At 39.9% G+C, this 13,717-nt stretch overlaps 2 protein-coding genes across 8 annotated transcripts; one reads left to right on the forward strand and one right to left on the reverse strand.

Moving 5' to 3' along the window:
* ralaa (v-ral simian leukemia viral oncogene homolog Aa (ras related)) lies at positions 1–7,922 on the reverse strand. 4 transcript variants are annotated; one of them, XM_042398699.1, is made up of 6 exons: positions 7,130–7,922; positions 4,767–4,801; positions 4,560–4,677; positions 4,201–4,409; positions 3,397–3,571; positions 1–3,297 (listed from the first exon to the last, which is right to left on the reverse strand). In XM_042398699.1, exons 3-6 carry the CDS (start codon positions 4,671–4,673, stop codon positions 3,175–3,177), a joined length of 621 nt encoding a protein of 206 aa, XP_042254633.1. In that variant the 5' UTR covers positions 4,674–4,677; positions 4,767–4,801; positions 7,130–7,922; the 3' UTR covers positions 1–3,174. The 4 variants fall into 4 exon arrangements, with proteins under 4 accessions (XP_042254633.1, XP_042254632.1, XP_042254634.1 ...); XM_042398698.1 differs by lacking the exon at positions 7,130–7,922 and adding an exon at positions 6,334–6,421; XM_042398700.1 differs by lacking the exons at positions 4,767–4,801; positions 7,130–7,922 and adding an exon at positions 6,334–6,413.
* zgc:111976 (uncharacterized protein LOC553663 homolog) lies at positions 6,698–12,592 on the forward strand. 4 transcript variants are annotated; one of them, XM_042398689.1, is made up of 17 exons: positions 6,698–6,787; positions 6,989–7,074; positions 8,065–8,140; positions 8,266–8,320; positions 8,910–9,036; positions 9,124–9,152; positions 9,324–9,395; positions 9,483–9,557; positions 9,630–9,706; positions 9,785–9,847; positions 9,994–10,114; positions 10,237–10,361; positions 10,552–10,673; positions 10,809–10,998; positions 11,111–11,236; positions 11,791–11,893; positions 12,155–12,592. In XM_042398689.1, the coding sequence occupies exons 2-17, from the start codon at positions 6,991–6,993 to the stop codon at positions 12,501–12,503; spliced, it is 1,794 nt and encodes a 597-aa protein (XP_042254623.1). In that variant the 5' UTR covers positions 6,698–6,787; positions 6,989–6,990; the 3' UTR covers positions 12,504–12,592. The 4 variants fall into 4 exon arrangements, with proteins under 4 accessions (XP_042254623.1, XP_042254625.1, XP_042254626.1 ...); XM_042398691.1 differs by having other exon boundaries at positions 10,003–10,114; XM_042398692.1 differs by having other exon boundaries at positions 6,699–6,787; positions 11,111–11,206.
* Positions 12,593–13,717: the final 1,125 nt, after the last annotated feature.

Below are 13,717 nucleotides of genomic sequence, written 5' to 3' on the forward strand. Positions count from 1 at the left end.
TGTTATTAGTAATATCCACTTTATTTGCCATTTCCAAATAACTCACAAAAAATGAATTGAAATGTAAGCTTCACCTCTTGCATTCACAAACAGATAGGCTACATTAGTGGTTATGTTTAAAATAAGTAAACATGAAGGAAACATTTAATTGATGGCATACATCCAACCATCCAACCAAAGACATACAGTATATATCCTTTTTTTTTTTTTTTTCTCAAATTCCAAGGGTATTTATATAAAAGGCAAAACAACTTATCTGAATACCCAGTAGGACAGCTTGCTCGTAGCTTTCACACACAAACTTTCACTGTTTTAGTATCACCCTTTAAAACCCAGCTGAAAATATTTGGGCCATCGAGTCTATTAGCTATACATGAAGACGATGGGAAAAAATTAGATCGATTATGGATGTTTGCTTCTGAAACGAGAATGCAACTGTGTAAAGCCAATGTTAGAGTAAGCAAGCACTACGGTGGTCACTTTTAAGTATAGTAGCTTCAACAATCCTCAACAATGAAGACACACAGCACTTAATGTAATGGCCGTAAGCTGAGGAAGGTATGCCATAAAAGACTTTCTTTTCGCTCTACGTCATTTTCTGTTACTTTCAGGGGGGTTGTCTCAATCATGGTATGGTGTACTGGAGGTTAGCCCTTTAAAAACATATTAATCCAAACTACTTTCCAAACATTCTGACGCCATGGATTCCTAACATTTTGGGTTCGAGCTTACCTCACACCCCCCCTCCCTCCCTCCCTCCCTATCTTTAAACTCTCACTCTACAGTGTGCTTTTCAATAAATAAGAACTACCACAAAACATTCTTTTGCATTACTGTCTTTTTGTCACAGTACGGTTGACGAACTGACAAAGCCTGTAATCAAAGCCAGGGATTCTTTAGTGTTCTTGTATTAATTCAGGGAATCTGTATTTTCGTAATATTTGAATGATGAGTGTTCATTTTTTGAAGCTGTGGTCTGATCTACAAACAAGAAGTGCAACACAATACCAAACCACAGTCGAGCACTGATGTTTTGAATTATTTCCAAGTTTCGTTTACTCTTCCTCTTTGCAGTTACAGAAGTTGTTTTTGCATAGACTCCAGTATTGGGCATCATATTTGTTGTGGAAATTCTTTAAATGTAAATGGTGAGCTGTTGCTGTCGGCAACGCACGCAACATTTACTCTTATGTTAGTAACTTAAAAAACTGAATCATAGATGGTTGTTAGACTTTAAAATAACATTCAAATAAAGTGTAATGGTGGAAAAAAAAAATGGCTCAGTTATAAGTAAACTAAAAAAAAATAATAGGAGGGGCAGATTTCACAGTGTGTTTTGGTCTATGTAATTTAACTGTTAATCATGTGCTAAATTCTCATTTTTCCAATTTTTTTACACTGCTTCAATCTTCACTTGCCTGTCAAGTTATTCAGCTACATGAGCGAGATGAAGTAAACGTAATCAGGTGTTTGATTTCGATGTTACAACAGTGTTATAACACAGGGTGGTTTTGCACAAACCGTAACAAAAAGGTAAACAAAGCAGAGTGTAGAAACTCTGCACATCATTAGCAGCCTACGATTACAGGCAAACAGGATGGAAAGAGGGGATTATTCACATTCGCAGTGGACAGGTAGGCAACGGTGTGCACTGTACATGAATTACTAAAGCCCTCGTAACCTTGCGTTTCTTTCCCAGGCCGTTTAGAATTAAACCTATTTTACTTCCCCTGACACCCGTCCAACCTTTACCTCCATCATAGATAGTGTTTACACAAACATGGCTGACGAGATGCGGTGCGTCGCTCCTTTTGATGCAAGTTGTGATTCGTTTCAATTAATAAAGTGGGCACTTGTTTGCACTAGCTAGCATTGTTCTTTGGTGACTGAGAGCAACTTTTTTGGGCAGGTACCACCTTACATCTATCAGCCTGTATTCCTTTTCTCTATATTTTATGCCTTAAAATTCATCTACCCATTAATGTATTCCCGTTTTAGCCCAATTAAGAAATACATACAAGTCAAAAAAAAAGAAGGGGGGTAAACAATTGGTGATTAAAAGTCTGAGCCAGTAAAGTAAAATTGGCAAACGGAATCTTTACATGACTGGAAGCAATTTATCAACTTTAAGATGTGTTGAACACAGCATGTAAAGGATGTAGTGTTATAGGAATCACCTTTTATCAGAGCACCAGGGATTCCTTTATCGCAACCAAAAAAAAAAAAAAAAAGGCAATGAAAAGTCATTAGCCAAGTGAGGTAAAACTTCTGAAATGTTAGAATTGAAAAAAGTTCAAGTGTTGTAAGATCCCTCACAGATTTAAGGGTAACGATCGATGTTTTTTTTTTTTTTGTGCATTTGAGAAGGACTCAACAAAGTGACTGGAAAGGGGGGGAAAGAAAATTGAGAAAAAGGATTAGTGCGCTTATCTTACACTGGTTGATATGATAGAGAGAAAAAAGAGAAGAAAGAAAAACTTCACAGATAAAAAATATGTGTTCAAAACCCATTACCACGTAATAAAACAACAAACAGGAATGGCATCAAATTTAGGCTCTGGCTAAGATAACACAACAGTCTTTCAAATTAAAATGTTTCGTAGATTCACCAGTGCAAATGTAGATTTTCCTCGGTGGCACTTGATGAATTTGTGGTTGGACACCCTTGCTGAGTGTGTTAACTTACATTTCCTACCCGAGACGGTGGACTGATTACATGACTTGGGGTTTTCCCAATATTGAGCTCCAGTTATAGCTTCCCCATTTAAAACCTTGGCTATGACACTTTCATTTCATCTCATCTTTTGAACTTGAACTGCACAGTTGTCTGAATATATTATACACATCAAACTTTACAATGAAAAGGTTTTGGAACATTTCATGGGGCCTTAGCTTCTTGTCAAGCTTAGGCCTAAATTAAAACACCGTCCATTTATTACACTCTGTAACGTGGTCAGAGTAAGAGAGAGAGTACATAAATTATTTGGAGTGTCAGCACATAAAAAGTTAGAGCTATAAATGGTGTATGGAGTGCCACCTTACTACTCCCTGACGCACGCTCAGACGTCCTGTTGACCAGGGACAGAGAGTCGTGGTCAGGTATGGGCACAAAATAAATGCAAAAGTCTGAGAAATGTATATGTACATAAGCAGCTATCCTGCTCTCTTTTACCACTATAAAATACAACATCTCTCTCTAATTCTCTTGGCCAAACTTTTACTTTTCTTCTTGCCGTTCTTCTCTTTGCTGTCCTCCATTTTCCTCGCCCGGATCTCTCTCATCAGGTCAAAGAACACCTGTTCGAAAAAAAAGAAAAAAAAAAAAATCCTCACATTTCTCTGCTCACTATCAAAAGTCACCGAGGTCGATTCTTATCTTAAACCGTCAAGACTAACCTTGTCAACATTGGCACGGGTTTTGGCAGAAGTCTCCACGTAGCACACGCCCCACTGTTCGGCGCGTGCCTTGGCCTCGTCCGCGCTGACCTGCCGTCGGTCGTCCAAGTCTGATTTGTTACCGACCAAGAGGAAGGGCACGTTCTCATCCTCCTTCACTCGCAGAATCTGCTCTCTGCAAAAAAAAAAAAAAAAAAAAACAAAAAACAGGAAATGTCACTCAGCCATGAATTATGTAAATAAACAGGTTACTGCTGGCTTAAAAGGTGCAGTGAGTGGCATCTGGTGAGGAGGTTGCAGATTGCAACCAACCGAATACCCCTCCCCTTCCCAGCATGTAGGAGAACCTACAGTGGCCACGAAAAATGCAAAAGGTCCTCTCTAGAACCAGTGTTTGGTTTGTCTGTTCTGGGCTACTGTAGAAACATGGTGGTGGCAACATCATGGGCTCTGTGGAAGGGGACCTGCTTCCTGTGTTATATAAAAAAGGGCTCATTCTAAGGTAATGAGAAGACAACAATTCTTATTTTAAGGTGATTATACACTAATTTAAACATACTTATGAATATTATATTCCATTTCTGCTGGAGTCTGTTCTGCTAGATACCACTAAATTCTTCACACTGCACCTTTAAGTAAACAGGTTTTGTATTTACTGTGTATCAGGTCAAACAGCAAAAACCAGACACTCAGCTGTGTTCCTACATGTCCGAAAAAGGACTGTTCAAGCACTATAACAGAGGAGGGATAGCTAATGATGACAGTAATTTAACTGTAACGGGTGTGGAAGTGTTGAGGCTCCACCTGAAGTCTACTGTTGCTGCAAACGACTCCAGTTCTGTGATGGAAAATACACAGAGGAAACCCTCGCCACTGCGAAAGTAGTTATCTCGGATGGCTGCGTAGTCTTCTTGTCCAGCTGTGTCGAGGATGTCGATCTGTACCTCCTCTCCGTCCAGCACCACTTTCTTCCTGTAGCTGTCTGCTTTGGTTGGCTCGTAGTCTTCAACAAACTATGAGGGAAAAGGAAAAAGAAAAAAGTAGACCAAACATCACGATAATGTGAACTTTGGTCAACTTTGTAATCTACTAAACCAACATGAGACAGCTGTGATGCAAATTGATGAAATTGCAAACACACACACACACACACACACACTCACCTCATCATACATGAACTGGAGCGTAAGGGCAGATTTGCCCACTCCTCCGCTGCCCACCATAATCACTTTGTGAAGGGCTAGAGAGTTCTGCCCTTTTGGCTTAGCAGCTGCCATGGCTCTGTGTACCAAGAGATTCAAGTGTGAAGGGGAGAAAGTTCAAGGTGGAGGGAAGGATTGTGAAATGAAGACCGTGAAAATCAGACTGACGATTCCAGCTGCAACCAGGGGTTGACTGAGAATTCCTGGGGAGATAACAAAAAAAAAAGGGAAGGGAGGGAGGGAGAAGAATGTTTCATCATCATTTCTGATAAAATAACTCGTCTGCAGTGAGATTACATTGCCATCTCTGTGTTTCATCGCAATAAATTCCACTACTATGAAGAATATAACTAGGAGAAATTTCCACAAATGGGGTGCAGTGGGTGATTGTCTGTACCTGAACGAGACAACCGAAAATAAAGTGCGATAATAACCACAGCCATTAATTTGATGCACGAGAACTGCTTTTTAATAGCTTTTTACGTTATCGCTCCTCCCTACAGCTGTGTACAGGTCAGTGGAAAGATTTCATATCAGTTAATGTAACAATATTGCACACAATCCGCTAAGCCAGGATGAACCTGTGAAAACCATTTAGCAAAGTAATACAACCTTTTTTTAACTTCTAGGTGAAATCTGGTAGTATTCCTCGATGTTTTGACAGGAGTGGATCAAATCTGACACAAGCTAAAGCTTTTTAGTGGTTAGTTTCCCCACACTGAACTGTCCAAGAAGATCATGGAAATAAGATGATGTCCAGAAGTGTGCATCAATGCCCTTTCCAGGCTCACAAAGACCTCTGGGGATGAGGGATAAAGGTGGGAATGCAGCCAATAGGTCATTATACAAATTAACAAAATGGGGATCTATGCACTGAAAGTCAATATTACAATTTAGTACTGAAGGTGCTTTTTATTTTACCTTAACCATTTAAACCCCCATAGTCAGAACATATCGCTCCTAAGAAAAAATGTTCATGTTAATTCATATCTAACATTTTCAGGTAAGTGATGAAACCTTGCCTGATGAACCTGATCAACTGATTTCACTAATTTCTAAACAAAAGTTACGTTATCAAGACACTTGATTAGACTCAAGATGAGGAATGAGAAATACAATGACAACAACACGTGTTCAGGTTGCAAAGATGACCACACAATTTGGTGTAAGGTCATTAGACCGCCTACACTAATATAATAATAAATCAGCGGATCATGACATTGGCAACTAACCTAAATGGCGATAATACAGCACAGCAGGATGGTCTACATATTAGCTGAGCAAGTGAACATTTTACCTAATTAATTATAGCAACAACAGACAACCGAAATCACAAATTAACGTTGAACAATACTCTTAATAATGATGTTAACTTATTAGCAAGTTAGCTGCTGACATGTCAACCTGCAGGTGAACTGGCTGGCTGTTTTGGGCGATGTGGCTAACAAGCCAACTAATATATATATCTAGCTGGTTAGCATCACCTAACCTCTAAATAAGCATAAAGACAGCGGCTCAGATAACACATTAAAATCGGATACACACAGCAACAGATGTTCCTTCGACCCTTTCAAACTCGGCTAGGCAGCTAAGGGTGGCCACACACACAGGCGAAAAGGCTAGCAGACGATAACGAGCAGCTAATCACAACTAAATGATGCGACGTACAAAGAGAGCTAACATGAACAGCAGCAAGCGTTTCAACAAAGCTAAATGTGTGACTGACATCACCTACCGGTAAATTAGATGGTATTCGGCTCGGTGCAGCGTTTCACGAAGGCTCAATTGTGGTGGCAAAATGAAAAAGAACTCAGCTAGCTACTTGTTAGCTCATGGCTAGCGCCCTAGCTTGGCTGGGTAGCTGTTAGCAGCAGACTGACTGCGCGTCCTGTGGGCTCGGCTCAGTCTGACAACGCCCGCCCGCCTGGGACAACAAGACATTTCCTTTCACTTTTTTAAATGACTGTTTCTTATTTATAACATTCTTGCCAACAGTTATTACTAATAACATTATTTTCAGAATTACTCTTTGTTATTTGCTTTGCGGTTGAAACATGCATTAAAGAGCAGTGGGTTGAACATGACACATAATTGATTAATTGGCTAATCCGCATAAATGTTTGCACGCCTGTGCAGAAGGAGGCGTATTGTCAAGTCAGCAAGTGTTAAATAGACTTTTCAGAAGGCAGGTAATGAAGTTTTTGTACAAAATGAACAGATATTTTTTAAAATTAAATCCAAGCACATTAACTTTTAACTCAAAACATGCTTGTCTGCTGTGAAGATATGCTTTAAAATTGCCTGAAATTAAAGAAAAGACCATTACAAATTGAAGGGTGTGGATGCTGATTTATATTTTGTCTTTTTTTTTTTCTTGTGTGTACTATTAGTGATGAAGTCCATAATCTCTGACCTGCGCTTGAAATATGCAGAAAAGACTTGGAATGAAACCTTCCAGCTTGTAAGAAGATGCATGGTAAGACTAATTCCAGTAAACACTGTCATATCTGATCCTCAGCCCTCATACTCACATCTCACATTCACATCAGCTTTACTGTCCCCTTTTAAATGTCACAGTGCCAATATGAGATCACTCAAAAGTCATCTTTTTCTTCTTGTTTGTTTTATGTCGGTAAAGACGTGATAAATGCATGAATAACAGATATTTGGCCGGTCACTGGGTGGTTTCTCTAATATGATGATGTGCTAATCAGGAACTGGTGTGGTGATGCACTGAGAATGAGATCATCTATGCTAGAACATTCAAGTCTTTGTTGTTTGATCAGCAGTCTGTGCATTGAGAGTTATCAAATCTTTACTTGGATTCAGTTCAGTTTTTTTTCCTCATTTTTAATTTTGCAGCTTAATGACTGGAATTCGTTTCTATGTTTAATGCTATCCTGTTCAGAAAGATATTTACTGTCCAACAAAAAAGGCTGAAATGAAGTATATAGTGCACATGTAGCACTGATATATTGAAGCTCTAGAGAGCGTTAGTTAGTTTTCTTTTATATTTGTTATGGGTGGAGCACCAGGACAGATAATACTCTGGATTAATGTGAAGCTGAGCTTGGCAGTGGTCAGTCTCTAAAGTATGGTAAAGAAACTTGGATTACTTGGTGGTCTGAAGTGATGTGTGGTCCAAAGGGATAAGGCAGCTATCTGCCAGCAGTAATGTTCAAGAGGACTTTTATAGGACTATAAGTAATGAGGGTAGAGCTCTAGGGGTACTTGCAATGCACAATGCATTTTTACACGCCCGGGTGCATTAAGCTCACTGCCTCCCTATACATACCCATCCCAAAGTGCAAAGCATCCAAATGTCAACATTTCCCTGCGCCACTGTGTCACACAGTTTGTGTTGCACAGTGGGATGGGCCTGGAAGACCAAAGACTGTTTACACAAGGATGACATTGTCACACAACTGCTCCATTGTTGCTGCTGCTGCTGCTTTTCTCGTAATAGGACAAATCCAGAGATGAATCCAAACCCTGTGAGCTGCTGGGTAGATCCCTGGAAAGGCTCCAGGAAGTGTTTAATGGTAAAAAAAAAACAATATACTGATGATTCTGTATGTGTTTTGATCTTCATGTAGTTCAGTGTGTATATAGAATTGACTTGTATTTTGGCTCTACTTGCGAATCAGTCAGTCTCTCTATATTTCAGTGTCCTCTATGAACGCCATGAGGTCTCGTCTGGAGATGATAGCCAAACAACGAGGGTAAAGAGTTGACTTATTGATGCGGTTTTTCCTCGATGTAATCATTCCTCCTGTTCATACTGGCTATTAAAATATCTCCTTCAAATGTGCTTTCATATGTAGGTGATGGGGGACAAAATCCACAGTGTGTCATTTTGTGCAAAAATTCATTTCCAAGTTTATATGAAGCTTTATATGAGGCTTCAGCAGTGCGAGTTAGTCATGTCGAGTGGATATCTGCCACATTTACAGTCTTTTTAGCATCAAATTCCCTCTTTGTGTTCCCTCAGACAGTGTTTCCCTGTTGAGCTGTGGTGGAAGAATCGTAACAAACAGTGACTTTGGCACTAAAAAGACTAACATTTCATAGCTTCATACTATCTAGCTTGTGGATTTCGGCCTCAATCACTTACATTGTAAGTGCATTATGAAGGGACTTTCTAACGACCAGTATGAACAGAAGGAATGATTATGGCAAGAAAAACCTATTTCAATGTTTATTTGGGCACCTGACCATTGGTTTAAGACAAACTTTTTCTTTTGTTACCTCTCATCCTATCTAATAATGTGGTTCCACTAACTTTCTTCCATATTCACGTTTGCACTCTAGGATGGGCTTTCACATCACTGAGGCCACATGCTACCTGACAGCCGACTTATTCTACCTGGAAGTGGTGTTGCTGCCATGTGGTGGGGTGGAGGAAGTAAAGGTGGCCCCACACGGAGGTTCCCCTGTTGTAAGTGGACTGTCCGGTTTCCAGCAAGCAATTTACAACACTCCCCTTTACCCTGTACTGTGCTAATAAAATGTAATTTTCTTGCAGTCCAGTGAATCCCTTCTTCAGCTGCTGAGGTAAGAGGTAGAGCGATGGTAAATTTTAGTTCACAGCCAGCACACTGCAGCAGCACTGCTGTTATCCCCCACATTATGGGGATTGAGATGACAGTGCTATTTAAATGATTACCTAAAGATAAACAGCTTTAGATGCTCGTGCTGAGTGTACTGCTGTACGGCTCTCCACAGGTCAAAAAATTTTGCTGACTTCTCTATGAAATTGGAAGGCCTCTTCACCCAGTACAACATCCCTGGAGACAAGTACCTACTCATAAAAATGTTTATTAGCTTGAACAGTACGGGGCCTCTTGCAGTCATTTTAACTTTCCCTGTCTTTTTTTTTTTCAGTGATGTCAAATTAAAACTGTTTGCATCTCTACAATACCTTGGAAAAGACTTGCAAGTACTATCACATTTGTCAAGGTGAGTGACATGAAATATGAAGGCTTAAAACTTGTTAGAAAGATGGGAACCAACACTTTTATCTGCTTTCAGGGTAACAGAGGACAGTGACCCCCAAATGGACATGATTACCAATAGCAGGATTGGGTGTCTAATAGCTGGAAAAGAAGGTACATAATGACAAGAGGCAAAAACTATTTTAAAAAAGTCATTTAACTTTTGAATTGATAACATTTTTCTACTACTAGATTGCCCTTTGACTATCCAGTTCTATACAATCCCAACTGATGGGATGAAGACTTCAGTTGCACGTAAGATCCCAAAGCTCTTAACAGGCAGAAATGCACTAATGTGATCTCATGTTAAACTAAAGCAGTTTACTAATAGACCTATCAGATATCTTGTGAATGCAACATTTACATTTTGAGTCCCGCTGAAAAGCTCTTTTTATTAAAAGAAATTCCAGGTATGGAGCCAGTTGTGCAGGCAGCTCAGGTGACCGTGAGCCCCAGCGATGCCACTCACAAGCTTCAGATGGCATCTGTGATCCCACAGCCTCCACAGCTGGATCTCCAGGGGTAACATGTTGTTTAATCTTCTCACCCAACGGAATACTTTTTCATTTTACATCCCACAGTAAATCTGGATTTCAGTGTCAAACTGTGTTAATAAGAAGTAGTAAAATTGTGTGCTGTTGCAGTTATCCAGTGTTTACACCACTGAGTGAGGGGCCATATGAGACGTTTCCTGCCTGCTTTCTGCTCAAACTGAAGCCAGCGATACCAATGATGCTGTCTTTTGTTAAGAAGCTTAGCCAAATTACAGGTCTGGAAACATTTCACAATAAATTCTTCTACTGTGTGAAATTCACACATGCTTTTTATTTCTTTTCGCACATAATGTAAGTATTACATTTAGTGTTTTTTTGGGTTTTTTTTTTTCCTCTTTAGTCCTCAAGCATATATTTATGTCCCATCTGTATTCTGCTGTTTTTTCCTTCTGTGACACATCCTAGATGTGACCATACCAGATGTTGACCTGCAGTGGGCACCATTACCCAAGCTTCTGCAGAGATGTTCACTAAGTGCAAACAGCCATGGGGAGACATTAGATGAGCAGGATACTATTTTTACTGTGGTATGTACACGCTTGTTGCCTTAGTGATTGACACCGTTGTGTGTTACACTACAATTCACACAGTAAGCTAAATGATTATACAAGCCTTGAATGTAATGTATGACACAAAACTAATCAATAGCCTTTTCTGTCCAGCCTCTTCCTGGTGATGTGATGCACAGTTATATTTTCCCTGGAGCTGCATGGGAGGTGCCTGCCCAGAGAGCGACTGTGATGGACAATATTCCCTTCACCCATCCGGCCCACGTACCAGCCCTGCTGGAGCTGCTGCGCCATCAATGTGCCATCAACACCCTACTGAGAAGCTGTATGTGCACCAGTCCAGGTAGGAGAAAAATTGGAGAAAGTCATCTCTGTAAAATTGGCAGGAACAAAATTGTTTTTTTTTTCCTTTTTTCACAATCATGTAATACTTTATTGATGGCTCTGTTTATCAGGATCTGCTCGTGACCTGCATTTCGAAGTCCTTCCGGAGTCTGACACCAGCTTTTCTGTGACCTTTCACCGACCTGACACCGACTCCCTTGCTGTTTGTGAGCATTTCCCACACATTTTTATTAAAGGTCAAGAATAAGTGCTGTTGTCTGAGAACCTCAACATCTGAAAAACGTTTCTTAATCAAATCAATTTACCTAATTCGTTGTGATTTTGTTTTAAGCCATATGGAGGGTTATTTAAAGGTGCAGTGTGTAGAATTTAGTGGCATCTAGCAGAATGGACTTGGCAGAAATGGAATATAATATTCATATGGATGCTTTAGTGTATAATCACCTGAAACTAAGAATTGTCATGTTTTCGTTACCTTAGAATGAGCTCTTTATATCTACATAGGGAGCGAGTCCTCTTCCACAGAGCCTGCCATGTTGTCCAGAACGGACAAACCAAACACTGGCTCTAGAAAGGGCCTTTTGTGTTTTTTAGCGAGTTTCGCAGCCAGTGCCAAGCATGTAGATTCTCCTACATGCTTGAAATTGAGGGGTGAGGGGTTGCAATCTGCGACTTCACCACTAGATGCCACTAAATCCTACACACTGCACCTTTAAGGTCAGGTCAATGATAAATATGACATAAAAATCTGTCTTAAATTACTTGTTTGTGCTTTTTTTTTTGTCCACAGTACTGATGGACATTTCTGATTGTCATCAGATTAACTGCAGTTTGTTTGGAGCAGGAATAGGGGATTCCTCTATGGATGAATATGTCTCCAGTGTTTTAAAGAGGTATGGTTTCATAACTTGTATCTACCCCTCCTTGCTCTACAATTTGAAAAAGCTGCCTCCTTCCTTAGTAGGATCATCGTCTTGCTTCCTGGGGGAAATTAGATTGAAGATTGTTTTGATATGCAGGAATATGAACTGGATTGACTTCAATAATGTCAATGTTACCAAGTTTTTAATATAAAAAATATGTCAGACCCTGCCATCTTTGCATTCTTACCTCCAGTCTGATCTCTTCCAATACTTGTTTGTTTTTTGACTCAGGTGCATGTCCGTTCCTGTAACCCTGCAAGCATTATACAGCAAGATAGAGCAGATCACCTCTACCCCACTTTCTCCCAGCCGCACATCCACCGCAGAGGCCGAAAATGACCACTCGTCTCCCTCGATTACCACTTTGACGGACGCCAACACCACGTTCTCCCAGAGTGCAGCTGTGCCAGAGGACGGCTTCACAATCTCCGGTTCAGCCTGCTATGCCATGTCTGTAGCCAAATCTGAACTTCTTTCTGAAATAAACACAAGTCCTGCTGTCAACCCTTACCCCTTCACTCCCGTGGGTGTGTTTTCACACTGGATCACCAATAATGGCCAACTGTCAGAGCTGATCTAACTGATTTGTATGTGCATTACATGTGATGTCCTAAAGTTAAGCTTTTTAGATTCATATTTTTAGACTTGAATAAATGGTTTTTGATAAAGCATCTTGTTCCTTCACACTTCAGATCAGTAAAACTATGAAACCTGTTATTTATATTTTGTCAATTTTCAGGCTGCTGTCAGCTAGAGATGCTTTATAACTGCAGCAGGTTGAGTTTTGTGAGCTTGCGTATATTAGAGCTGAAGTCTTTCTAGCTATGCATTCCAGTGTGGCAGAGATTGCTGGCTGTAAAGGTCTGAGGTTTGGCATTTGACCTCTCAGACAGCCAAGAGCCCATTTGATTAGTACCATGTGAGCCAATCAAACATTGTTAAAATACATTATGCATTCTTGACAGCTTGTAAGAGCAAACTCAGATCAACACACTGCAAATTTAAAAAAAAAAAGAAATCTCTTTTGGATACAGAAATAACATCAAGGATACGGCTTGATTGATCAACATGAAATGTATGATGACTCCTAGTACACTTGCTAAGCCAGTTTTTTTTCTCTCTTTTGAGACAAAATGTTTTGTACAATGAATGCAATTTGGTGTGAAAGTGTAGGAGTTGTGTGCTTCTGTGGGATGGAAACTCCACAGTCTGAAATCTCTTGATTACTGCGGAGCACCCTGTGCACAACAGTGCTTTTCCTGGGTGCCAGCCAGAACAGCTACCAATATAGCACAAATGATTAGTCTGTGTACTATAAGAAATACTTTGTTTTATGTTTGCATATTGTATATCTTCATCATGTAACATTGCGAGGTGTTTGTAAGAATATTAGATATAGTAGTGCTATAGTAACCAGCTCTGTAAAGACCTATGGTTATCCCAGTGTAAATATATAGTCTGTGTGGATTCAGAAAGGAATTTAACATGTATCCAGAATATTAAGTCAACTGTCAACACCAAGCAACTGCTTTTGTCCAGAGTCTTTACTTGTAGATATCCAATGACCTGTATGACTGCTATTCATAGAAACATCCCAGCATGTGTGGTTGGACCATGCTCTTCTTTCACTTGGCCTATATCCTCAGAATAAAGAAGAGATTATGTGGCATAGCTTCTGATTGGTGAAGTGTGAATTTGATGAAAGGCACACCTGTGATGACTTGAATATTAATGAGGTATATATAATGGAAAATCACATGTTGGGACTGTGGCTGCTTCCATTCTGTGTCCTGC

Source organism: Thunnus maccoyii, chromosome 21 (genome assembly GCF_910596095.1).
Source record: "Thunnus maccoyii chromosome 21, fThuMac1.1, whole genome shotgun sequence".
In the NCBI taxonomy this organism is placed as follows: Eukaryota; Metazoa; Chordata; class Actinopteri; order Scombriformes; family Scombridae; genus Thunnus; species Thunnus maccoyii.

Bases quoted from the DNA above. Each gene is read 5' to 3' on its own strand.
- ralaa (XM_042398699.1), bottom strand. From the start codon at position 4,673: ATGGCAGCTGCTAAGCCAAAAGGGCAGAACTCTCTAGCCCTTCACAAA. The intron at 3,572-4,200 runs GTGGAGCCTCAA...TTTTTTTTGCAG, and splicing joins GCAGCAACAGTAGACTTCAG to AGAGCAGATTCTGCGAGTGA. The intron at 3,298-3,396 runs GTTAGTCTTGAC...TTTTTCGAACAG, and splicing joins CCCGTGCCAATGTTGACAAG to GTGTTCTTTGACCTGATGAG.
- zgc:111976 (XM_042398689.1), top strand. From the start codon at position 6,991: ATGAAGTCCATAATCTCTGACCTGCGCTTGAAATATGCAGAAAAGACT. The intron at 9,153-9,323 runs GTAAGAGGTAGA...GGCTCTCCACAG, and splicing joins TCCCTTCTTCAGCTGCTGAG to GTCAAAAAATTTTGCTGACT. The intron at 9,707-9,784 runs GTACATAATGAC...TTCTACTACTAG, and splicing joins TCTAATAGCTGGAAAAGAAG to ATTGCCCTTTGACTATCCAG.